The sequence below is a fragment of the Nyctereutes procyonoides genome, unplaced genomic scaffold (assembly GCF_905146905.1).
Source record: "Nyctereutes procyonoides isolate TBG_1078 unplaced genomic scaffold, NYPRO_anot_genome, whole genome shotgun sequence".
In the NCBI taxonomy this organism is placed as follows: domain Eukaryota; kingdom Metazoa; phylum Chordata; class Mammalia; order Carnivora; family Canidae; genus Nyctereutes; species Nyctereutes procyonoides.
The window spans coordinates 45033911-45061291 of NW_026575052.1; the positions used below are offsets into that span (position 1 = coordinate 45033911).

Below are 27381 nucleotides of genomic sequence, written 5' to 3' on the forward strand. Positions count from 1 at the left end.
GTTTCTAGTTGAGCTATGAGTTAGTAAAGGTTAAATCTAAAAATCAGCCACATTTTCTAGGAGAACATTTTTAAATTGATAAAATGTAAATATAAAATAATTTGCTTAGTTTGAAAATAAGCATTTTCTGATGTTGCCCACAAGGTGTCAGTGTTTCCTCAAGTTTGGCAGTTCAAGGGCTTAAAGTGAAAATGTAGGTTTCCTCAATCAGTTTTGTAAAATATCACATTGGGATTTATGTAACTTGGTTTTCATAGATGTGGTTAAATAAGGATAAGTGCTGAACATAGCAATGTGTCCTATTTATAGCCTTTTTTGATACTTAATATCTTATAGGCTGTTCAGAGTATCATCAGCCCTTAACACAGAGTTTAAATTGTGCAACTTTTATATGCTACAAAATGTCTTTCTGAAAAATTTTTCTTGAGAATCAGTACTATAAAACCATGATATTTTTTGACAAGGATTGGTATACATTTAATTGCAAGTTGTTAAAAATGTAGTAAAACTGGGGGGTGCCTGGTCGGCTCAGTTGGTAGAGCTTTAGATTCTTGATCTGCAGATTGTGGGTTGGAGCTCCACATCTAGTATAGAGATTACTTAAAATAAAATGATGTAAAACCTTTATGAAAATTCCTTATGGAATTTTGAAAGACTAAAAGCTTAAAAATGCATTAACATTAAGGTACTGAATTTTTTTCTTTTCATTTTATTTTTAAAAAGTATGGGGAGAAAAATGGTAAATAATTTCAAATCTTACAGGCTGCGAAAGATAAATACCGTGAATTGGCCATAGAAGGTATGCACAGAGACCTTGTGTTCCGCTTTATTGAAGTTCAAACACTTCTCTTGGCTCCGTTCTGTCCACACCTATGTGAACACATCTGGACACTCCTGGGAAAGGTACCTGTCTGTGGTTCAGATGTTGTGGGCAGTTTTGATTTGGCCTTATTAAATAAATACAGTAATAATGCTACTTAAGAGGAAAAGACTGAAAAAAATATTTCAAGAATAATGTTGGATTCATCATTTCATGAAGCTACCTTCTGTTTAGACAAATACATCGTGTGTGTGCCTTTATTTATGTATACACAGTGAATGTATTTTAAAAACATGTGACTGTGCATTTTCTTTATCACCTAATTCTTTTTTTTATCACCTAATTCTTGTTAGGAAATGTTAAAATACATTTAAGTATATTTTAAAAATACATTTAATTAGAATTCATGTGTAACTAATACTGTTTTTCCAACTGTTAAAAAGGTGAAAATATTGAGAAAGATATAAACGACTGTTAGAGCAGCTCATAAACAAAGATAGAAGTGTATATTTGCATAAATATTTTTGTTTTATATAAAATTTCTGGCATATGTAGGCTGAATATTCAGGGTTATTATATTAGCATCCTTACTGTGAGGATAGATTCAATTATTTCTCCTAGGCTTGCAGATAAACAGATTGGCTGGTTTAATAATTTCTTTTCATCTTTATTAGCCAGGTTCTTTTGTATTTTTTAAAACATGAACAATGCAAAAAATGTACTCATGATACATATACTGAATGGCTATAATTTCAAGACTAAATGTATTAATAGGAGAAAAACCAAGAGTGTGTATAATTTATGTAATAATGATTAAATTTAGGCAAATTAGCATTACATAATTTTCTTTGAAAGTGAGCATATGTGTGTGGGTATTAATATGCTTGTACAAATGGATGCTAATTAAGAATGTAGAGTCAGACTTCACAGTTTGAATTCTAGGGAACATTAGATCAGGGACTGTGCAAGTGTGTTATGGGTAGTCAGGTTTGAACTCTGAGCATGCAATTACAGATGGTAGCCTTTGGGTTTTGTTTTTTTTTTTAGATGGTAGCCTTTGTATGGAACTGTAATCAAGAACCATAAAATAGTTGTGTGGTTTAATCCCACTGAACTTTTTTTTTCCTTTCTTTCTTAAAGCCTGACTCCATTATGAATGCTTCATGGCCTCTGGCTGGTCCTGTGGATGAAGCCTTGATACGTTCCTCACAGTATCTCATGGAAGTAGCACATGACCTTAGATTGCGACTCAAGAACTATATGATGCCAGCTAAGGGGAAGGTGAAGGCTTTTTATTTTATTTTATTTTATTTTATTTTTTAAATTTTATTTAAAAAAGGCTGTTCTTGTAAAGTTATTAGTCAAGTAACCTTTACTAGTAATGAAAATTAAGACAACTATTGTTCCAATGTGTCAGACTCTTTTTACTGCTAATTCAATTTTGTAGTATGTGTATGCTTCTTACTGTTAAAGGCAGTAGCAGTGTATACCAGGGGGAATCTTTCATTTTTGGTGTATACAAGAGTGATCAGATGTTTTCTCCCTTTCTTTTGCCCTGTAGAAGACTGACAAGCAACCACCTCAGAAACCTTCACATTGCACCATCTATGTGGCGAAGAACTATCCTTCTTGGCAACATACCACCCTGTCAGTGCTGCGTAATCACTTTGAGGTGATGCTCTCAGCAGACGTTCTCCCAGTGTTGTTGTGTGTGTCTGTGCCTGTTTTTAGGATGTTGGCAATGTCTGGGAGAAGGGAGACAGGCAGCTTTGTGTAATTACCCCTAGGCATAGAGTGTTTTTTGTTAGCTGTGCTGGCTCCTAAATGGATACTGAGGGAAAAGTTGCCATCTTTTTTATCATTTCTGACTTTCATACAAAAATATAGTGGCTCTGGTCATATGTAATTAAAAAGTGTGGGATTTTCTCATGTGGTTAAAATTATGAAGCAAAAGGACTGAGTTTGCCTTTTGGATTTGTTAGGACTTGAACGCTGGAGTTCATGAAGCCTTAACCTCATTATGTTTAAAAAAAATTTGAAGTTTGCCTATTGAGTAATTTAAAACAAAACGTCTATTTGATAGTTATCCATAGAAACGGAGAGCTGGATGTTTTTGGCTACATCAGGTAAAGAGCTGTTAAATATGATTATTGTGTTTGAAGGAAACAATACTTCAACATAGAAAAAGTCCATCTATCTTTTTCTTTCACATTCAAAATATGGAAACAAAGTATATGTTGTGGAATTTTTGCTTAGGTTGTTAAGAAGAGTTACTGGTAGACACAAATTGTTAAGGTGCACTTAAAGAAGAGAGAGACAAAACGGTGATTATGGGCAAAGCATAAAGTGATAACTGAAGGGAAAATCCTTAGCTTTGAGTTTTGAGAACTTAACTGAGATTTTTATTTCAGAAATTTTCGTAGTTACTTAAAAAATACTCAGAAAAACATTTACATTTGGAAATTTGATGGAAAGAGAAGAGCAAGTGATTTTGTATTCTCTGTGAGCCTATCTTTATGGAGAGCTACTTCCTCATTTGATTGTATATAATAGAAATAGAACATATTTTATAGAATTGCTTGCAGATTTTGATGTATGGAAAGTAAAAAAGTAAAAGCCACTTTGGTAGGTAGAAAAATGATATTGTGCCTTAGTGGGTTGCATATTCATAACAGCATTTTCTTTTTTTTTAATTTATTTTATTTTTATTATTATTATTTTAAATAAATTTATTTTTTATTGGTGTTCAATTTACCAACATACAGAATAACACCCAGTGCTCATCCCGTCAAGTACCCCCCCCAGTGCCCATCACCCATTCACCCCCACCCCCCGCCTTCCTCCCCTTCCACCACCCCTAGTTTGTTTCCCAGAGTTAGGAGTTTTTTTTTTTTTTTTTTTAATAAATTAATTTTTATTGGTGTTCAATTTACCAACATACAGAATAACACCCAGTGCTCATCCCGTCAAGTGTCCCCCTCAGTGCCAGTCACCCATTCACCCCCACCCCCCGCCCTCCTCCCCCTCCACCACCCCTAGTTCATTTCCCAGAGTTAGAAGTCTTTATGTTCTGTCTCCCTTTCTGATATTTCCCACACATTTCTTCTCCCTTCCCTTATATTCCCTTTCACTATTACTCATATTCCCCAAATGAATGAGAACATACACTGTTTGTCCTTCTCCGATTGACTTACTTCACTCAGCATAATACCCTCCAGTTCCATCCACGTTGAAGCAAATGGTGGGTATTTGTCATTTCTGATGGCTGAGTAATATTCCAGTGTATACATAAACCACATCTTCTTTATCCATTCATCTTTCGATGGGCACCGAGGCTCCTTCCACAGTTTGGCTATTGTGGACATGGCTGCTAGAAACATCGGGGTGCAGGTGTCCCGGCGTTTCATTGCATCTGAATCTTTGGGGTAAATCCCCAACAGTGCAATTGCTGGGTCATAGGGCAGGCCTATTTTTAATTCTTTGAGGAACCTCCACACAGGTTTCCAGAGAGGCTGCACCAGTTCACATTAGCACCAACAGTGTAAGAGGGTTTCCCTTTCTCCACATCCTCTCCAACATTTGTGGTTTCCTGCCTTGTTAATTTTCCCCATTCTCACTGGTGTGAGGTGGTATCTCATTGTGGTTTTCATTTGTATTTCCCTGATGGCAAGTGATGCAGAGCATTTTCTCATGTGCATGTTGGCCATGTCTATGTCTTCCTCTGTGAGATTTCTCTTCATGTCTTTTGCCCATTTCATGATTGGATTGTTTATTTCTTTGCTGTTGAGTTTAATAAGTTCTTTATAGATTTTGGAAACTAGCCCTTTCTTTTTTTTTTTTTTTAAATTTTTTTTATTATTTATTTATGATAGTCACAGAGAGAGAGAGAGAGGCAGAGACACAGGCAGAGGGAGAAGCAGGCTCCATGCACCGGGAGCCTGATGTGGGATTCGATCCCGGGTCTCCAGGATCGCGCCCTGGGCCAAAGGCAAGCGCCAAACCGCTGCGCCACCCAGGGATCCCAAACTAGCCCTTTCTTTATCTGATATGTTATTTGCAAATATCTTCTCCCATTCTGTAGGTTGTCTTTGAGTTTTGTTGACTGTATCCTTTGCTGTGCAAAAGCTTCTTATCTTGATGAAGTCCCAATAGTTCATTTTTGCTTTTGTTTCTTTTGCTTTCGTGGATGTATCTTGCAAGAAGTTACTGTGGCCAAGTTCAAAAAGGGTGTTGCCTGTGTTCTCCTCTAGGATTTTGATGGAATCTTGTCTCACATTTAGATCTTTCATCCATTTTGAGTTTATCTTTGTGTATGGTGCAAGAGAGTGGTCTAGTTTCATTCTTCTGCATGTGGATGTCCAATTTTCCCAGCACCATTTATTGAAGAGACTGTCTTTCTTCCAGTGGGTAGTCTTTCCTCCTTTATCGAATATTAGTTGACCATAAAGTTCAGGGTCCACTTCTGGGTTCTCTATTCTGTTCCATTGATCTATGTGTCTGTTTTTGTGCCAGTACCACACTGTCTTGATGACCACAGCTTTGTAGTACAGCCTGAAATCTGGCATTGTGATGCCCCCAGATATGGTTTTCTTTTTTAAAATTCCCCTGGCTATTCGGGGTCTTTTCTGATTCCACACAAATCTTAAAATAATTTGTTCTAACTCTCTGAAGAAAGTCCATGGTATTTTTTTTTAATTTTTTTATTTATTTATGATAGTCATACAGAGAGAGAGAGAGAGAGAGAGAGAGAGGGGCAGAGACACAGGCAGAGGGAGAAGCAGGCTCCATGCACCAGGAGCCTGACGTGGGATTCGATCCCGGGTCTCCAGGATCGCGCCCTGGGCCAAAGGCAGGCGCCAAACCGCTGCGCCACCCAGGGATCCCATGTCCATGGTATTTTGATAGGGATTGCATTAAACGTGTAAATTGCCCTGAGTAACATTGACATTTTCACAATATTAATTCTGCCAATCCATGAGCATGGAATATTTTTCCATCTCTTTTTGTCTTCCTCAGTTTCTTTCATAAGTGTTCTATAGTTTTTAGGGTATATATCCTTTACCTCTTTGGTTAGGTTTATTCCTAGGTATCTTATGCTTTTGGGTGCAATTTTAAATGGGATTGACTCCTTAATTTCTCTTTCTTCAGTCTCATTGTTAGTGTATAGAAATGCCACTGACTTCTGGGCATTGATTTTGTATCCTGCCACGCTACCAAATTGCTGTATGAGTTCTAGCAATCTTGGGGTGGAGGCTTTTGGGTTTTCTATGTAGAGTATCATGTCATCGGCAAGAGGGAGAGTTTGGCTTCTTTGCCAATTTGAATGCCTTTAATGTCTTTTTGTTGTCTGATTGCTGAGGCTAGGACTTCCAGTACTATGTTGAATAGCAGTGGTGAGAGTGGACATCCCTGTCTGGTTCCTGATCTTAGGGGAAAGGCTCCCAGTGCTTCCCCATTGAGAATGATATTTGCTGTGGGCTTTTCGTAGATGGCTTTTAAGATGTTGAGGAATGTTCCCTCTATCCCTACACTCTGAAGAGTTTTGATCAGGAATGGATGCTGTATTTTGTCAAATGCTTTCTCTGCATCTAATGAGAGGATCATATGGTTCTTGGTTTTTCTCTTGCTGATATGAATCACATTGATTGTTTTACGAGTGTTGAACAGCCTTGTGTCCCGGGGATAAATCTTACTTGGTCATGGTCAATAATTTTCTTAATGTACTATTGGATCCTAGTGTCTAGTATCTTGTTGAGAATTTTTGCATCCATGTTTATCAGGGATATTGGTCTGTAATTCTCCTTTTTGGTGGGGTCTTTGTCTGGTTTTGGAATTAAGGTGATGCTGGCCTCATAGAACGAATTTGGAAGTACTCCATCTCTTTCTATCTTTCCAAACAGCTTTAGTAGAATAGGTATGGTTTCTTCTTTAAACGTTTGATAGAATTCCCCTGGGAAGCCATCTGGCTCTGGACTTTTGTGTCTTGGGAGGTTTTTGATGGCTGCTTCAATTTCCTCCCTGGTTATTGGCCTGTTCAGGTTTTCTATTTCTTCCTGTTCCAGTTTTGGTAGTTTGTGGCTTTCCAGGAATGCGTCCATTTCTTCTAGATTGCCTAGTTTATTGGCGTATAGATGTTCATAATATGTTTTTAAAATCGTTTGTATTTCCTTGGTGTTGGTAGTGATCTCTCCTTTCTCATTCATGATTTTATTAATTTGAGTCTTCTCTCTCTTCTTTTTAGTAAGGCTGGCTAATGGTTTATCTATCTTATTAATTCTTTCAAAGAACCAGATCCTGGTTCTGTTGATCTGTTCCACAGTTCCTCTGGTTCGATTTCGTTGAGTTCTGCTTGAATTTTAATTAACTCTCTTCTTCTCCTGGGTGTAGGATCTATTTGCTGTTTTTTCTCTAGCTCCTTTATGTGTAAGGTTAGCTTTTGTATTTGAGTTCTTTCCAGTTTTTGAATGGATGCTTGTATTGGTATGTATTTCCCCCTTAGGACTGCTTTTGCTGCATCCCAAAGATTTTGAATGGTTGTATCTTCATTCTCATTAGTTTCCATGAATCTTTTTAATTCTTCCTTAATTTCCTGGTTGACCCTTTCATCTTTTAGCAGGATGGTCCTTAACCTCCACGTGTTTGAGGTCCTTCCAAACTTTTTGTTGTGATTTAGTTCTAATTTCAAGGCATTATGGTGTGAGAAAATGCAGGGGACGATCCCAATCTTTTGGTATCGGTTCAGACCCAATTTGTTACCCAGTATGTGGTCTATTCTGGAGAAAGTTCCATGTGCACTTGAGAAGAATGTGTATTCAGTTGAGTTTGGACGTAAAGTTCTGTAGATATCTGTGAAATCCATCTGGTCCAGTGTATCATTTAAAGCTCTCGTTTCTTTGGAGATGTTGTGCTTAGAAGACCTATCGAGTATAGAAAGAGCTAGATTGAAGTCACCAAGTATAAGTGTATTATTATCTAAGTATTTCTTCACTTTGGTTATTAATTGATTTATATATTTGGCAGCTCCCACATTCGGGGCATATATATTGAGGACTGTTAAGTCCTCTTGTTGGATAGATCCTTTAAGTATGATATAGTGTCCCTCTCATCTCTCACTACAGTCTTCGGGGTAAATTTTCGTTTATCTGATACAAGGACGGCTACCCCTGCTTTCTTTTGAGGACCATTTGAATGGTAAATGGTTCTGCAACCTTTTATTTTCAGGCTGTAGGTGTCCTTCTGTCTAAAATGAGTCTCTTGTAGACAGCAAATAGATGGGTCCTGCTTTTTTATCCAGTCTGACACCCTGCCTCTTTTGATGGGTCATTAAGCCCGTTCATGTTCAGAGTTACTATTGACAGATATGAGTTTAGTGTCACCATGATATCTATTCAGTCCTTGTTTTTGTGGATTGTTCCACTGAACTTCTTCTTAAAGGGGAATTTTAAGAGTCCCCTTTAAAATTTCTTTAGAGCTGGTTTGGAGGTCACATATTCTTTCAGTTCCTGTCTCGGAAGCTCTTTATCTCATTCCATTTTGAATGAGAGCCTTGCTGGATAAAGTATTCTTGGTTGCATGTTCTTCTCATTTAGGACCCTGAATATATCCTGCCAGCCCTTTCTGGCCTGCCAGGTCTCTGTGGAGAGGTCTGCTGTTACCCTAATACTCCTCCCCATAAAAGTCAGGGATTTCTTGTCTCTTGCTGCTTTAAGGATCTTCTCTTTGTCTTTGGAATTTGCAAGGTTAACTATTAAATGTCGAGGTGTTGAACGGTTTTTATTGATTTTAGGCGGGGATCTCTCTATTTCCTGGATCTGAATGCCTGTTTCCCTTCCCAGATTAGGAAAGTTTTCAGCTAGGAGTTGTTCGAATACATATTCTGGCCCTCTGGCCCTTCCGGCGCCCTCAGGAACCCCAATTAAACGTAGGTTTTTCTTCCTCAGGCTGTCGTTTATTTCCCTTAATCTATCCTCATGGTCTTTTAATTGTTTGTCTTTTTCCTCAGTTTCCCTCTTTGCCATCAACTTGCGCAGCCCCCTCCCCGCGGAGCCGCCGCCCGAGCCCCTCCGAGCTGCTCCGGGTCCTGCCGTGCGCGCTGCAGCCCTTAGGGAGCTCGGCGCACTCTCCCGGGGCGCAGGTGTCTGTTAGTGTCCCAGGGAGCCCGAGGGCCTCCCCGCCCTCCTGGGTCCTGCTCTAACTCCCTGCGAGCCCCTTTCCGCCGGGAAGGTTGGTGCAGCTCCTGCTCCTCCGGGACGGGGCTCTCCTGTCCTGGGGACACTCGCCCCGGCCTCAGCCCGGCTCCTCGCGGGCCCCTCCCCCTCGGAGGCCTTTTGTTCCTTTATTTCTTTTTCCCCGTCTTCCTACCTTGAGAGAAGTGCGAACTCTTCTCACTGTAGCATTCCAGCTGTTCTCTCTTTAAATCTCAGGCCGAATTCATAGATTTTCAGGATAATTTGAAGGTTATCTAGGTAATTTGGTGGGGACAGGTGATTTGGGGACCCTACTCTTCCGCCATCTTGCCCCTCCTCCCCATAACAGCATTTTCAAGGAAGCAGTCGAGGAACCAAATATAAAATGTAATGTCCCAGATATTTAAAAATGCATTTTTTATTAACAATTTCTATTCTTTTAGAAGTTATAGTTTATTTAGTAATTACTGACTAGATATATGGTTTCAAAATGATATCATCTTTTGGCACTATTTGGAATGATCAGCTTTCTTTTAAATTTTTGTTTTCATCCAAAAGAACTAAAAGAAAAACAAAAAACAAAAAAAAAAACCAAAAAAAAAAAAAAACAAAAGAACTAAAAGAATGTTAGTTTAAGGAAGATATTCTTACATTGTATGTGGTACCTTTTTGGTGATCTAATGGAAAGGAGTGTTTCCTACTCTTTTTTCTCTTTCATATATATTTCAAAGCAGCACACTGATAAGTGGAGAAAATATTTTTTCCCTGTACTTTAGTAAAGGTTAGAATTGAAAGTAAACACATGATCAGATGTCTTACTATACATTACTTTTCATTTAGATTCATTCCCAACCTTTGGCTTTGATACCATGCTTTTACAATAAGGAGAAAATAAGTCACCCAAAATTCTGAAAAGGCCACTTGTTTCATTTTTCACTCTGTAGAAGGGGACAGTTGTGTTTACAGAAATGAATTTAAAATCCGGCGGCACATTTGGGACTCTGCATATTAATGATACATGGTATAGGTATTTATTTGTGTTTAGATAGAAGTGATACTATTTTTAACAAGTGGATGGCTAGAGATTTTTTTTTTTCACATTTATGGTAACAGTTTATAAGGAACAGTGTTCAAAAGCAGACATTATATAAATCTTGTATAATAGTTTTGCAGTTTTCAAACGACTAGTGAAGTGTTTTTACAAGTTTGGAGACAAACAAGATCTCTATAAGACTCTTTTGTTTTCTCACCTGGTAAGATCTATTGTTACAATCCTGGAGTTCTTAGTGTAAGGCAAAATTAAATATTCGACAGGACGAACCTCTTTTCTCCTTTACCCTAAAACTCAAGTTATCTTTTAACTTTAGAGGGAATAGGAGACTCCCTCTAAGTCACCTTTCACATCCCCAGGACGTGTGGGGCTGCTCACTTTTCTCCTGTTTTCTAGCAGACTGGTACAGGCCACTATTCTGTGTCTGGCCAACTTCCTATGGGCACTCCACTATTTTGCGTTATCTTTAAAATATTTTTCTCCACATTCTTCCTCAATGTTTTTTTAGGCCAACAGTGGAAAATTGCCTGATAACAAAGTCATTGCTAGTGAACTGAGCAATCTGCCAGAATTGAAGAAATATATGAAGAAAGTGATGCCGTTTGTTGCCATGATTAAGGTAAGCTGTGGACCTCGTGCAGCTGTGACTGTGAGTAATGGTTAGATGAGTGGAAGGAAGGGGAAAACTTTGCATATAGTCTCTCCCAGGAAATCTGCTAAAATAGTTCTTCTCAATCAGTGATTGTGAGAAATGAGCGATCATTTTTGGGATTTATCTGTAAAATTGCTGAGTATTTGGAAATATGCATTATGGAAGAAAAATTGGTTTAGAATTGCTCACTAAATGATTCCGTTCATGTTCTACCTTCTTTTCTATTTGGCAGGGAGGCCTATTCTTTTGGCTTACATTATAGTGTTTTTATTAGATCCTGTTACTGGAACCAAGATATTATATTTGTATAGGTTTGCCTTAACAGGATAAACATTGTTTATAGTGGTTAGACTAGAGTTTCTCAACAATGGTTCTATTGATATTGTGGGCTGATAGTTCTCTCTTGTGGGAGGCAATCCTATGCATTATAGGATCTTTAGCAGTATCTTTGTCTTCTACCAGTTAGGTGCCTGTAGAATATCTTCTTCACCCCCTCCAGTTGTGACAACCAGAAATTCTCTGGTCATTGCTAAATGTGTCTTGAGGGCATAATCTGTTGCTACCTCCCACCTCTGTCATTTGAGAAACATTGCAGTAGGCTCAGCTTTCTTCATAGAAATAACAGATTTCTTGTATTTCTTACAGAGAAACAGAAAGAAGGTTGTATGTTGCTTAAGAGCTCAGGCTTTGGGGTCAGACAGATCTTGGTTCAAATCCTTTTTGTCTGCCAGTTCTTAGTTTTGAGACCTTAGACAAGTCCCTTAAATTCTCTGGGTCACATGGTTTTTCATCTATTAAGTGAGGAAGTTAATAGAGCCTATATTTTAGGAGTGTTGTGAGGAGTAAATGAAATAATATACTTAACACACTTTAATGCTTTCTGTCAAAAAGTAGACTCGATAAATGTTTTTTTAAAAATGTAAATTAGTGTCTTTCAGGCTGCTAGGAATGTAGTGGTTATTCTTGGAGTTTAGATTAATTCTTGAATCTTCTAGGCTACAAACGCCTGCCTGAAGGCAACTAAGACTTTTAGTTTGTCCTATATTGGAGTAGATTGTATTCTTAGAAAAGCCTTTTTGTTCTAGACCAGAATCAACTCTCAGAGCCTGGGATCCCTGGGTGGCGCAGCGGTTTGGCGCCTGCCTTTGGCCCAGGGCGCGATCCTGGAGACCCGGGATCGAATCCCACGTCGGGCTCCCGGTACATGGAGCCTGCTTCTCCCTCTGCCTGTGTCTCTGCCTCTCTCTCTCTCCCTCTGTGACTATCATAAATAAATAAAAAATAAAAAAAAATTAAAAAAAAAAAAAACTCTCAGAGCCTTACGGTCTTTCACGTTTCAGAAATAATTTAGAATCTTGGATTGACCTTCAACAATCAAGTTATATCTGCTGATATGCTTGTAATTCATTGATTCCCTACTTTGGCTATTGCCATTGGTCAGAATGCCAGATCCATTGTCAATATCTGGATCCAACCAAATATTTCATCGTTGATTGCAAAGTTTGATGATGTACTTTACAGAATGCAGTGAAACTGATTTGAAAACTTCTGTAGTTAGATGAATCTTACTAGATTCAAGAGTTGGCTTTTTAGAAAACCAGTATTAGGCTTTTTTAGTAGTAATATATTTTCTTCAGTAATATTAGGGATGTGCCACGCATATTAGTGGTTTGAAACTTCGCAAAGTTGTTTTGTAAATCTGAGAATAAGAAAATAGCTTCTAGCGCTTTTTCATAGGAAAAGAAACAACTTGGACAGAAAATAAGAATAGTGTATATGAGGAATCATGTCAGGTCACTTTCATGTAAGGATAGCACGTTCTAGGCAGTTAGCTATACTTGTTTATATGAATTTGGATCTTGATCACATTTTATGTGGCAAATATTTTCTTTCATTTTCAAGAAAATTAAGAAATTGTTTTTATATGCCACAGGATTATCTCAGTACCCATATGACTTAATTTTTTTTAATTTGTAGAAATTGTTTATTATTAATTCACCATTCTCTGAACTAGCTTTAAAGATGTGTTATCTTAGAAAATTAAATTTTTTTTTCTTTTTGGTTACCTGCAGGGATATTTCTGCACATTTGTTTGATTCCTTGTCAAAGTGAATTCTTTGGGTTTGCATATTAGTTCATTCTAAATAAACAATGATAAAATCATATTTCTTTTGTAAATGAAAACCCTGTCCTTCCAGTCTTTTCAGTGTTGCCTTAATCTTATCATACGTCAAGTGATAATTATTCTGAACTAATAATTTCATTAACAAGCAAACATAGATAAGGGAAACCATGAGTCCAAGGCCTTTCCTTTAGCTGTTCAAATTTGAAGATTTTATCAGTTGAGGGAAGAGTGATTGCTTTGGAGGAAATGTATTCTTTTTAACGTATCCTTAATGTGATTTTTGTTTTTCAAAACTTTTTTGGCTTTTAGGAAAATCTGGAGAAGATGGGACCTCGTGTTCTGGATTTGCAGCTAGAATTTGATGAACAGGCGGTGTTGATGGAGAATTTAGTCTACCTGACCAATTCCCTTGAGGTAAGACAGGCCAATGAGTTAACTACAGTAAACATAATCCAGTTGTTTTGTTTTATGATAAACCTTTTTGTAAACATCTCTGTCTTTAGTACCTTTACCAAATATAACTGTCAAAAATATTTTTGGAGAGAAAGAGAATGGTGGGTATAGAAGTTGCAGGAAGAAAAAAATAATGTGATCTTACTCAGTGTATCAGTTATTTTATACATAAAATACTAACTGTATGTGCCTGGATTCCCCCCCCCCCAATTCTCTTTAAAAATAAAATGAGAGGAGATATTATATTCAGATACTTTAGAAATCTCTCATTTATGGAAGAATTGCTTCTTTTTTTTCCTTCTTCCCATTTAAGCCTCAGATGTACAGGATCAACTTAATTGGATTCCTTTGTTCCTGAGGTGTTATCATAGGTCCCTGCCTGACCCTGTTTTGTGTTGTTTCAAAGTTAGTAATGTAATGAACACCCGTGAATGTATTACTAAACTCAAGAACTAAAACGTTACCAATAGCTTTCACTTATCTGGGGAGTTTTTCCCTATTCTATTTTTCTACCTCAATCACTTCATATATAGATCCTAAAAATGCTGTCTCTCAGATAACTTAGGCAGAAGGAAAGATAATTTGCTCTAGGAAATTGTGTTAGATGACTCAGAAAAGTGATTCTTATAATAATGAAGACACTTGACTTAAAAAAATGCAGGTTTAGATTTTGAATAAAATTGTTCCATGAAATACAGGAATGGAAGGAAGTTATTTCTAAATAACCATTTTATGTCCTATAATTATAAATGAGTTAAATAATTCAATTACTAAATATTGGTAGGTATTTATTTTGTGTATAATTTCTAAATGTTCATATATACTCATGGAGGTCAAAAAAAGTTTTTGAATTTTTTCACTGGGACAATGGGGACCCCTTATATTGAGGGTCATCTTATATTGAGGCATAGACAATATGCTACATTTTTGAGTTTTTCTATTTATTTAAGTGAAAGTCTTTATAAAAAAAATCAAAATTGAGTGAAGTCTTATTCTCAAATGCTAAGTTTCTGAACTTTCTTCATTCAAGTGGAGGTCTTTTATTCTGCTTTTCAGTTTCTCTTATACAGCAGATAGATGCCAGATTTCATTACAGAAAGTGGTAAACGTGACTATGTAAATAATACTATGATACATTTAAGATGAGTGTGAAATAATTGACTGTACATTTCATTTAATTTTATGTGGAAAATAATAAAATCATGCAGACCATTTTCTTAAGACTTTTAATTAATGATTTTTTTTAATGGACATTTAAATTATTTAGTCTTTTGCTCTTCAAACAATGTTGTGGTGTGGGAGCATTCGATCCTGAATTTCATAGTGCTCTCTCAGTCCTGTCCTGTGCTTGGCTGGCTTTTTGAGGAACGCACAGAACATTTTGTGTTAAGTGGAGAACCTAGCTTTGCTCTTTGGGGAAATGAGGAAATGAGGTGATGGTTAATTTTAATCATATTAAGTGATACTGATGACTTTCATTTTCCCTCCTTCTCTTTAGCTAGAACACATAGAAGTCAAGTTTGCCTCCGAAGCAGAAGATAAAGTCAGGGAAGACTGCTGTCCTGGGAAACCACTTAATGTTTTCAGGACAGAAGTAAGTTGAAAAGATCGCATGGAATCATTGCATTTTAGAGCTAGAAGAGACCTTAGATATTACATCCACACCCATCATTTAAAGATGGAAGGAAGTGAGGTGCAGAGATGTGAAGTGATTGTTTTGGTGTAGGCTACATAGTTTGTTAGAAATGAAGCTGAGGGATCCCTGGGTGGCGCAGCAGTTTGGCGCCTGCCTTTGGCCCAGGGCGCGATCCTGGAGACCCGGGATCGAATCCCACGTCGGGCTCCCGGTGCATGGAGCCTGCTTCTCCCTCTGCCTGTGTCTCTGCCTCTCTCTCTCTCTCTCTCTCTCTCTGTGTGACTATCATAAATTAAAAAAAAAAAAATGAAGCTGGGTTTGAACTCTTCTAATTCCCTGGTTGGTGCTATGTTCACTTTCCCTTGCTCTTGTGGGTGACATCGGATGTTAAAATAGAATTTTCAAAACCTGAATTTTTTTTAACCTATTTTTTTCTTTTTTAAAAATTTTAATTCCAGTATAGTTAACATACTGGAATTGTGTTGTGTGAGTTTCAGGTATATAATATGGTGATTCAGCAATGCTATACATTAGTCAGGGCTCATCATGATAAATGTACTCTTAGTCACTGTCACCTCTTTCCTCCAGCCCTCAACCACCTCCTCTATGGTAACCATCAGTTTGTTCTCTATAGCTAAGAGTCTGTTTTTTGGTTTGTCTCTTTTCTGCTTTGTTTGTTTTGTTTCTTAAATATTCCACACGAGTGAAATCCTATTGTATTTATCTTTCTCTGACTGATTTATTTCACTTAGCATTGTACTCTAGATCCATCCATGTTGCAAATTGCAAGATTTTATTCTTTTTTATGGCTGCGTAATATTCAAGTGTGTGTGTGTGTGTGTGTGTGTGTGTGTGCGTGAGTGTGTGTGTCCACACCATGTTGTCTTTATTCATTCATCAGTTGATGGACATTTGGGCTATTTCCATAATTTGGCTATTGTAAATAATGCTGAATAAATGTAGGGGTACATATATCTTTTTGAATAACTGTTTTTGTATTCTTTGCATAAATACCCAGTAGAGGAATTACTGGATCATATTGGTAGTTCAACTTTTAACTTTTTGAGGAACCTCCATACTGCTTGCTTGCTTTTTTAAGATTTTATTTATTTATTAATGAGAGACATATTGAGAGAGAGAGAGAGAGAGAGAGAGAGGCAGAGACACAGGCAGAGGGAGAAGCAGGCTCCATGCAGGGAGCCTGATGTGGGACTTGATCCCGGGACTCCAGGATCACAGCCTGGGCCAAAGGCAGGTGCTAAACTGTTGAGCCACCCAGAGATCCCCTCCATACTGTTTTCTAAAGTGGAGGCAACAGTTTGCATTCTCACCAACAGTGCACAATGGTTCCTTTTTCTCCACATTCTCACCAACACCTATTGTTCCTTGTGTTGTTGATTTTAGCCATTCTGACAGGTGTGAGATGGTATCTCATTGTCGTTTTTTGTTTTTTGTTTTTCATTTTTTTTCATTGTCGTTTTGATTTGATGAGTGATTGAGTGATGTTGAGCATCTTTTCATGTGTCTTTTTTTTTTAAGATTTTATTTATTTATTCATGAGAAACACAGAGACAGAGAGGCAGAGAGGCAGAGACACAGGCAGAGGGAAAAGCAGGCCCCATGTGGGGAGCCCGACGTGGGACTTGATCCTGGTTCTCCAGGATCACGCCCTGGGCTGAAGGTGGCGCTAAACTGCTGAGCCACCAAGGCTACCATCTTTTCATGTGTCTATTTGCCATCTGGATGTCTTCTTTGGAAAAATGTTCATGTCTTTTGCCTATTTTCAATTGGATTATTTGTATTTTTAATTGTGGTTATTATTGGTGTTGAGTTGTATCAGTTCTTTATGTATTTTAGGTACTAACCCTTTAGCCGATATGTCATTTGCAAATATCTTCTCCCATTTTGTAGGCTGCCTTTTAGTTTGGCTGATTGTTTCCTTCTCTGTGCAGAAGCTTTTTATTTTGATGTAGTCTCAATAGCTTATTTTTGCTTTTGTTTTCCTTGCCTCAGGAGACATATCTAGAAAAATATTGTTACAGCTGATGTCAGAGAAATTACTGCCTCTGCCCTCTTCAAGGATTTTTATGGTTTCAGGTCTCACATTTAGGTCTTTAATCCATTTTGAGTTTATTTTTGTGTCAAAACCTGACTTTTATTAAAAAATAGAATGGAGGGACACCTGAGTGGCTCAGTCGTTGAGCATCTGCCTTCGGCGTAGGTTGTGATCCCGGGGTCCTGGGATTGAGTTCTGCATCATGCTCCCCGTGAGGAGCTTGCTTCTCCCTCTGCCTATGTCTCTGTCTCTCTCTTTATGTCACTCATGAATAAATAAATAAAATCTTAAAAAAAAATAGAATGGAAATTGAAATGTAATTTTTTTTTTTTAAAGTGAAGAGGAGCTTTCATACTTCAGATGAGTCTTGGTTTGATATTGTTATTCAAGACTTTTTGGCTTTTGGCATAAACCAGATTGATGAATCATCTTACTTTATACTAGAACTGCTTTTTCCCCCTTATTTTTTGGCCAGTATTGGTGAAGATAAGCAGATTTTGGAGTTTTGGGAGATTCTGTTTATTTAATCTCAAAGAATCCATTGCCCAGTGGAGTGCAATTGTGTCTATAAAGTGCCCTGTTTTTCTTGAGAAGTGGAAGACTAATAAGTATCCCGTTACTTTTACCATGTTAAATTGAAAATGTAACAAAGAGGAAAAGCCTATTTTGAAAGAATAAGGTAATCACAATCATGAATACTCCCTGAATTTATCATTGTGTTATGCATACTCTCATTACATTAAAATATGGTAGCTTTTTAAAGTGCGGTCCTTGGGCCCATGGATAGGTACATAAAATAGAGCTCCCTATATAGATATTTGTTTTTGTTTTTTTTAAGATTTATTTATTTTAGAGAGAGAGCAAGTTGGGGTGGGGGGCAAAGGGAGAGAAGCAGACTCCCTACTGAGTGCAGAGCCCAACCTGCAGCTCCATCTCACAACCCTGAGATCAGGACCTGAGCCAAAATCAAGAGTCAGGCACTTAACTGACTGAACCACCTAGGTGCGCCATAAATATGTTTGTTTGTTTGTTTGTTTCTTTTTTTTTTTTTTAAGATTTTATTTATTTATTCATGAGGGACACAAAGATAGAAACATAGACATAGGCAGAGGGAGATGCAGGCTCCTCATGGGGAGCCTGATGTGGGGGACTTGATCCCAGGACCCCAGGATCACAACCAAGCCAAAGGCAGAAGCTCAACCACTGAGCCACCCAGCTGCCCTCTTTTGAATTGAACTACTTTCAGACATTCTATTAACCTATTATGTCTTTAAGTCTTTCATAAGACTTAGTTGACATTTTCCACTTAAAATAATGAGCAACGTCTTTGACTATATATAGCTTTTATAATGTAGGATGTAGTATGGTATATGACTGAGGTTAATCCTGTCCCTGCCTTTTATTGGCTATGTGGCCTTGAGCTACTATTTAAATATTTCTGGTTTTCAGCTTCTCATCTGTGAAAAGGGGTTTTAAAGAGCTACTTTTCAGGAAATAGGAATAATGTCTACAAAATGCTTAGTACAGTGCCTGGTACATAGTAGAAATTCAATAAATGATGAGGGTTGAAGAAGAGAAAATATAATTATTGTTACTATCCATCATCAATATTTTTTATCATTATTAATATATTACTCAGTCATTTTTATGTAGGCATTTGGTTGTAAGCATGAGCTTTTGTACATTTTTTTCTTTCATATTTCAGTATCCCTTGGTCTTGATTTTAGAATACCAGATTTAAATTTTTGGTTGGGCATTAAAATTTAGCAGAGATTTTTCTCTCCCTCAGCAGTATTCAGATTTGATTTCACGTAACAGTCATTTTCTCTTTATTTTCCTAGCCTGGTGTGTCAGTCTCCCTAGTGAATCCCCAGCCATCAAATGGCCACTTCACAACCAAAATTGAAATCAGGCAAGGGGATAACCGCGATTCTATAATCAGGCGTTTAATGAAAATGGACCGAGGCATCAAAGGTAAATGGTTTCCCAGAAATGCACATTTGGCAGTAGTTTGTGGATATATGAGTTCTAAGCAGAGGGCAGAAGGAAGAGTAACTGGCCTGCTTAGGGACAGCAGTGTCATGTTGTCCAAACAGTATTGGACTCAGAATCAGAAGGCCTATGCTCTCTTTGGGACATTGTAGCTATGTAGCTCGGTGACTTGGTGATGTCACTTAGACTCTAAACTGATCTCTCTTTTAGTAAAATGAGGCTACTGGATTAGATATTTTTCTAAGACTGCATCTAGCTTTAAAATTGTAACAAGCAATTTCTATCTCTTGGAGGTTTTGAGATTGAAGGCACATGGTATACTTAGTATGTTAAACTAACCTGCCTGCTAGGTCTGTTCCTGGGGACGGAAGAGAAACAGGGTAAAACTTGTTGAGTGTCTGCCATGTATTTGCCATTTAATCTTTTAATTGCCCGAGAATGGAGAGGGTATTACCATTCCCCTTTTACAGATGATGACATGGTGCGCAGAAAGGCTACATGACTAGCAGATTTCATTCAGGTGGTAAATGCTAGAGCTGGAATTCAAACTCAGGTCTGTTTGACTCCAAGATCATATTCTTTCTTCTAAACAATGTGTTTCCAGCTAAAATATGTAAATAATCTTAATTTCTTATCAAGATTAAGTCTAGATCTTCCACGATTAGACTTAATATAATCTTCCACGATTAGACTTAATATAATTATTTATAGTTTCTTTTTTTTTTTTTAATCACTCAGCCAGGTCTGAGGCTAAGCAGGGTGTGAAGGGAGTTAATGTATCTCTGTATTATTTTTCTTCCAAATTATAAAGACAAATTAATCTTGAGATTCCCTGTTGTGCATTCTCTCTCTTTCTCTTCTTGATGGCAATCAAGAGTTGATTGGGTCACATTCTATCAGTATAGAAATTTTTTGAAAAGGTTTAGAAATCCAAGACCTAATTTATGGAACTGTATTCAGGTCAGCAATATTACATTAACATAGAAGACTTAAAATAGCCTTTTGGAATTCGTTCTACAGGTAGTTTTTGTTCTCTTGAGGCTATTTATGCATCTTGTGTGGGCATTTCTTCAGACACTCTCAGTATAGTGTATGTAGTGTATATGGAGAGACTCTTCTGTATGTACGAGTGGTTTTGGGGGGCCCACAAAGTACTGTTCATTAGGAGATCCTGCATCTCTTGAAGGAACAGGGCACTAAGCTATTCAAATACATGATCATAATCTAAGGAGGAACTGCTGTGTACAGTAAGGGAGATGTAGATAAAGTTTATAGCACAGAAAAAGGTGAGATTATTTACAGCTATGGTGATCAGGGATGTATTTACAGAGAAAATAATTGTTTGGATGGGACCTTGGAAATTATACCCAGGAGGGGATGTCAGCAGGATGGATCTCTCGTGTTTCACTGTCTAGCAGCAGTACATTAGGGTTAGGGATTTTTCATTTGTAAACATTTTTAAAAATTGTGGTAAAATACATATAACATAAAATTAACCATTTTGGCCCTTTTTAAGTGTATAGTTCAGTGGCATCAAGTACATTTGCATTGTTGTGCGACCATCAATATTATTCACCTCCAGAACTGTTTCATCATTCCACACTGAGACCCAGTACCCATTAAACAGTACCTCCCCAGTCTCCGTCCCTGTAGTCCCTGGTAACCACTATTCTCCTTGCTGTCTCTTTATATTTGACTATTCTGGGTACCTTGTGTAAGAGGAATCACAAAATGGTGAATAAGTGTCTTATTTTGCTTAGCAAAATGTCCAGGTTCATCCATGTTGTTAAACATTTATCCGTTCCCTTGGTAAACCATGTAGTGCCATCCTTAGAACTTAGAGGCCACAGAAAGCAGAACTTGAAAACTTTGAAATATGAACATACAGGAAGCCATTCTGTGACCTTCCTTTTGGCTTGTTTTCTATTGCATATATTTGGTCATGAGAAGATTTTGTAATAGGAAGAACACTGATATTTAAAGAACAATATGGTGGCTTTTAAAGAAAATAGATAGTTCTGTGGAACCACTAGATAGGATTATTATGAAGTTGTAGCATGTGAGAGGATGTTTTCCTATATCGAAAACTGTAATTTGTAATGTTACAAGTGCCTCCCTTTTAAATACGCTCAGATACAGGACTGACAAGGTTCTTCAGGATTGTACTGGAATGTATTTTCTGTATCTCGTCTTTTCTCTCTGAGCCTCCGGCATAATTCTTACATCCTTTGTCATACTAGCTGTGAATAATATTATCATAAAGTACTTTAAGTTTGACATTCGTAGCTGCTATGAATTTTTTAGAGTGGATAGAAATGTTAGGGTGGAGTTTGAAATTGATATTCCTTCAAGTATCTTCAGAAGAGCTCTAACCTTGAGACTTCTCCAGAAGCCCTTAGGATGCTTTGATATCTAAGGGGGCTAAGTGTATCGAGTGTATGAGATGGGAAGGGAGTGAAATTCAATAACATATTTCTTAGTCTGTTTGCTGCAAAAGCCAGTTAGTTGTCCAATTAGTGCCAATTGCATGGAGGGTGATTATGATCTAGGTCCAGGAGGAACTGGAGTGAAACCATTTCTCTCCACAAAGGCTATTGAGCAACTATTTGATGATAATGACTTTAAATCACTCCCAGCCCATGCCGCATGTGAACTGATAACATGGAGGTGAAAGGCTGCATTGCACATTATCAATCCTTAGGGACTTTGAGTCACTCTCATCTTTTCTCTAAGTGCCTCAATTCTTGTGTAGTCGCAGACTTAAACTTCTACATTTTCAATGATGAGAGAGGTCTGCGATAAGAAAAGAGAGTAAAACCACTAAGAAAGCTCCAAGAATTATTGGCAGTAATGAGCTACATGGTGCAACATCAAAGCAAATATGTTTTGTCACTTAGATGCCTGATTGAGTATTAAGGCTTCTTTGAAATAGTTTGATTCAGAATTGCTGGGAATGATGAGGGAGGTATGTTTCAGAGAAGAAGGGAGAAAGAGGAGGATAAAGAAGGAGAGGGAGACAGAGGGAGGCGTGGGAAGGGTGCAGATCTGCAGTAAAAGGCCTCATGCATAAAATCCGCTGGCTGAACTTCTCACTGCTTCCATAGCAAAATATTTAGTATCACCAGTGTGCATGTTGAATTGTAATAGCTATTAAAATGAATTGTATTCTTGCTCCCAAAAAAGACTCAGAGTTTGCCTTCATGGTAGTCTCAGGTAATTATTCTGTAAGCTTCAATATCCCTACATTAAACTTGAAGTCTTTCAGTCTTTGTTTCCCAAAGAGAATATAATGCCTGGATAACTTGTACTCCTGGCATAGCCACCAGCTGCATTAATGTCTGCTTTTATGTCTTATCCCTCTCATGCTAAGCTTCATACTCAAGGCAGCATGAGGGAGTGTAGTTCACGGACCACCTAGCAGCCTGCTTTAGGAAGGGGTGGGAGCTAATTCAGAAAATACCTCCTATTTCTGTAGATTGGGTTAAATATAACTAGCCATGCTACATTTAGAATGAGATATACGCCCAGAATCAGCATTTGTAGTCATTTATGATGTTTTTTCTACTGTATAAAATAAAAGCACTTGATGTCGGGATATCTCAAAATTGCTGAAATAAATAATTTTTTTTCAGGCTCAGTTGTTGGCAGGATTGTTGATCATAAATTTGTTCAAGGGGCAAATGCTTTCTTTGCCAGGAGCCATCTTATCAGCTTGCACAAGAGCAGATCAGGAAAATCTCAAGCAGGGCAGAGTTGGAGCTCATCCAGAAGCTCAAAAGTCTGAAAGCTGTGCCCTTTCCCCCTGTCCTTCTTCATCTCTCCTTGTATCTCATCAGCTTGGTAATACAAATAACTTTTCATCCTTTGAGCAAAACAAGAAACTGGCAATGCTATTTCTTAGAGTAGTAATTGTTTCTCTAGAAGTATCTTTCAAAAAAAAGCTACAACTCTCACAGTTTTAATGTATCCCAGGAACCAAGACAAGAAAGAGGAAAGAGTTTTAGACTTACTGATGGTTAATTGAAGCATATAGAAAGTGATTTGAGAAGCCATTTAGGGGATCCCTGGGTGGCGCAGCGGTTTGGGGCCTGCCTTTGGCCCAGGGCGATCCTGGAGACCCGGGATCGAGTCCCACGTCGGGCTCCCGGTGCATGGAGCCTGCTTCTCCCTCTGCCTGTGTCTCTGCCTCTCTCTCTCTCTCTCTCTGTGACTATCATAAATAAATAAATAAATAAATTTTTTTTAAGAAAAAAAGAGAAACCATTTAGGGCAGCCCGGGTGGCTCAGCGGTTTAGCGCCGCCTTCAGTGCAGGGCCTGATCCTGGAGACCTGGGATCGAGTCCCACGTCGGGCTCCCTGCATGGAGCCTGCTTCTCCCTCTGCCTGGGTCTCTGTCTCTCTCTTTCTCTCTCTCTCTCTCTCTCTCTCTCTCTCTCTCTCTCTGTGTGTGTGTGTGTCTCTCATGAATAAATAAATAAAATCTTTAAAAAAAAGAGAAACCATTTAGGATAATGCTCAAAAATATACTCAATCCTTCCTCTTGGTTTATAATTCCAGGTGTTACATAGAATCTCTATCTCTGAATCTTTGGTCTGGGTAGAAGCTGACAGCAGGAAGATTTGTCAGATTTAGCTTTGCTTTCTGAGATTGTTATTTAATAATCTCGTGAAAATATCTTTTAGATAAACAACCAGTGTTTTTTAAACTTGAATTGTCAGGCTTAGGCATGGGTTTGAGTCAGTGGCTATAGGTAAATGCTCATATTGGTCATCTTTTTTTCTGTAGACCTTTCTAAAGTGAAGCTGATGAGATTTGATGATCCACTGTTGGGACCTCGGCGAGTTCCTGTCCTGGGAAAAGAGCACACTGGGAAGACTCCCATTTCTGAACATGCTGTTTTCCACGTGGACCTCATGAGCAAGAAAATTCATCTCACTGAAAATGGGCTAGGGGCAGATATTGGTGATACAATTATCTATCTGGTTCATTAAACTCATGCAAATTGGAGATACATCTTGGTTTCTAGGGACATAACTATTCTGTGTCTTCAGATTAGGTGTGAGAACCTTAGACTGGACCTTAATAGACTTCATTTCTAACCATCAAATTCTGCCTGTAATCATATTTACACCAAGTCATCTTGGATTCCTGAACCTAATAAATTTTTTTTTTTTTCCTTCTTGGGTCCTCTAAGAGAAGTAGTTTGTACCATACTTTTTTTTTTTTTTTTTTGGTCTTTTTACAAATTATTGCTATTTCCCAGAAGCTTCTGGTCTTTCAGATTAACACAAAAATGACAGTATATTTCTTTTTGAGGTGTACTTTATACTACTTATGAAGGCTAAGGATTATCTAATTTTTTATATTATATCATTATGGAGTTAGCTGTATTTCTTTTTTTAAAATAAAAACTAAATTAGACAGCTAGTTTTAATTTTTAAAGAACATAACTCATGATTTAAAAAAACACATGAGAATATTTTAACTTAAGTATTTTGTATAAAGAACAAATAGGTCTTATATTTAAAGAATTCTTTTAGCTTTAATGTATTCGATTAGCTACCAGTAATATTTTTTCAGGGCTAACATCAATAGTTTATAAGCAGTTTATAATGATTTACACTAAATTTGGTCATTTTAAAAAAGTGTTTTTCTCCCCAGGAACCTGCATTTGTCAGATTTAGATCATGTCCACTATATTGCAAATTTGTTTCATTCGAGCCAAAACATCTTTTGATATTATCTGTGCCGTTCTGCTTCATATGAGGGAAAAATATTAGGTATTGATTGCCACTGGAGAAAAAACATTTCTGTTTCTTTAAGGATTCAACATGGGCAAAGATTGGGGTGTCTGGGTGGCTCGATCAGTTCAGCATTTTCTCTTGATTTGGGCTCAGGTCATGATTTGAGAGTCGTGATACTGAGACTGTTGGCTCTCGTAATCACCTGGGAATCTGCTTGAGATTCTCTCCCTCTGCTCCTCCCCCCACTCACGTGCACATGCGCTGTCTCTCAAACAATAAATCTTAAAAAAAAAATGACTGTATGGGCAAAGGCCAATTCCGATAACCCTAAGGAACCTGAGTTCTAATTTTCATGTTAAATCAAGAGATTTTACTGAGCTATCTTCTTCAACAGTTTGACAGGTACTGGACCACACTGAATGCTTTATCATAGATCCATTGAAGTAAGTCATTGAATGTTAGAACTCAAAGATCCCTTAGAGGACAAGTGCAAGTTATCATTTATCAGGTAAGGGCCAGCAGCATAGCATAGCAGGTAAGGTTACATGCTCTGAAGTCAGACTAGCCAGGTTAGATTTCCACTCTTTCCATTTGCTACTTGGGTGATCTTGGCCAATTACTCAGGCTCAGTTTCTTCATCTGTAAAATGGAAGTAATAATGTGCCTATCTACTTTCTAGGCTTATCAGAGATGTTTAGGTGAAACATTCTAGGAAAACCATATATATAGCATAGTACCTAGCAAGCGGTAAAACCTCAGTAGGTGTTACTGATTAATGATAATAATGATGATGATAATTAATAAAAAGCCCCAGGATGTATTGGTTTAAGATTATTTAGGCTGTAATCATGTCCTTTCTGTTGGTTTCTATGGGGCCACCATTTTGTTGTTTGCCCTCTGGATTCTTTTGCTGCTCCCTCACTGTGTATAGCCTTAATTATTCCCTAAATCAATTAATCTTTCCTCGTGCCTAATTACAAACTCACTTAAGTTTAACTTCGGTAAATTAAACTATATGTGTTTGGGGGAAAAAAACAAAAAGCAAACCAGAAGGATGGAAAATAATTGCAATATTATGGATGATTATGCCTATTTCATTAGATGAGCCTATGAACCTCTGCTCCTTGGATTAAGTGTGAGTTGGAATTCATAGATCCTCTGTTCTTGCCGGCTTGAATCCTTGGTGCCTCTCTTAGAATGAGCATCTTGCTGGGCTGAATATGCTTCTTGTGTTTAAAGATACATAAGTTTTGTACATGGAAGCCTGCAAGTATGGGCCCATTGCTTCATCTGGTGCTCAACTGAAGAAGCAACAATTAGTTGAAATGCTGAAGAAAAGGCAGCCCCGGTGGCGCAGCGGTTTAGCGCCACCTGCAGCCCAGGGCGTGATCCTGGAGCCCCGGGATTGAGTCCCACGTCAGGCTCCCTGCTTGGAGCCTGCTTCTCCCTCTGCCTGTGTCTGCCTCTCTCTCTCTCTCTCTCTCTCTCTCTCTCTCTCTCTCTCTCTCTCTCTTTGCATCTCTATGAATAAATAAATAAAATCTTAAAAAAAAATGCTGAAGTAAAACAGGCTGCATTCGGCTTACTGTAATCATAGGAGTTTGGTACCTTCCTAAAGGATTTGAATTCTTTTAAGTTGTGAAATATGCACACACAAAAGTGAATAACAAGAAATACATAACACATACTCAAAATATAAAAAATTAAATTAACAAAAATATTAGCAACAGCAAAACAATTATCAACAGGGCAAAATCCTATATAATCACCATTCAGTCAAAGAACAGCACAACGCCAGCACCTCAGAAGCCTAACTTGTGCCTCCTCCTATAAAGACAAGACTGTGTCCCAGTCAGTGTACAATTTTTATACCTGCTTTTTTAAACTGACATCTTTAAAAAAGATTTTCATATAAATTCAATTTAATTAACATATACTATCAGATTTTTTTTTTTCTTCACTAACTGTTTTTATACATGTTCTGTGTGAATCTGAAAAGAATGTTTAGGGCAGCCCCAGTGGCCCAGCGGTTTAGCACCGCCTTCAGCCCAGGGTGTGATCCTGGAAGCCTGGGATCGAGTCCCATGTCAGGCTCCCTGCGTGGAGCCTGCTTCTCCCTCTGCCTGTGTCTCTGCCTTTCTCTCTCTGTGTGTCTGTTGTGAATAAATAAATAAAATCTTAAAAAAAATGAAAAGAATGTTTATTCTGCAATCATAATGTTCTGTATATGTCCGTTAGGTTATAGTTGGCAGATTGAACTGTTCAAATCTGTATCCTACTGTTTTGTTCTTTTGTTTTTGAGAGGTGTACTAAAATCTCCCAAGGTCATGGATTTACATATTTTTCCTTATAGTTCATATTTTTTTTTGATGCTATTATTTGATGTACATAGATTTAAATTCTGTTATATTCCTGGTAAACTGAACTTTTTCTAATTGGGTAGTGTTCCTCATTTTTAGAAATGTTTTTTGACTAAAGGCTATGACATTAATATAATGACATCAGTTTTCTTTTGGTTAGTGTTGATGTGGAATATCTTTCTCCATCCTTTTACTTTTAACCTTCTGTGGTTTTATTTTAATATTTTATTTTGACAAATTTTAAACCTACAGAAAAGTTAAAAGAATTGGCCAATAAACATCCATATATCTATCACCTAGATTTAC

General features: G+C 37.6%; 1 protein-coding gene across 1 annotated transcript in view; it reads left to right on the forward strand.

Moving 5' to 3' along the window:
- Positions 1-27368, forward strand: part of LARS1 (leucyl-tRNA synthetase 1) — an 80180-nt gene extending 52812 nt beyond the window's left edge. The window contains exons 25-32 of the mRNA XM_055331431.1: positions 763-903; positions 1961-2101; positions 2382-2492; positions 10566-10676; positions 13144-13248; positions 14786-14881; positions 18821-18953; positions 23757-27368. Coding sequence (XP_055187406.1) covers positions 763-903; positions 1961-2101; positions 2382-2492; positions 10566-10676; positions 13144-13248; positions 14786-14881; positions 18821-18953; positions 23757-23962 — 1044 coding nt within the window. The 3' untranslated portion in view covers positions 23963-27368. The remainder of the gene's footprint in view (positions 1-762; positions 904-1960; positions 2102-2381; positions 2493-10565; positions 10677-13143; positions 13249-14785; positions 14882-18820; positions 18954-23756) is intronic.
- Positions 27369-27381: the final 13 nt, after the last annotated feature.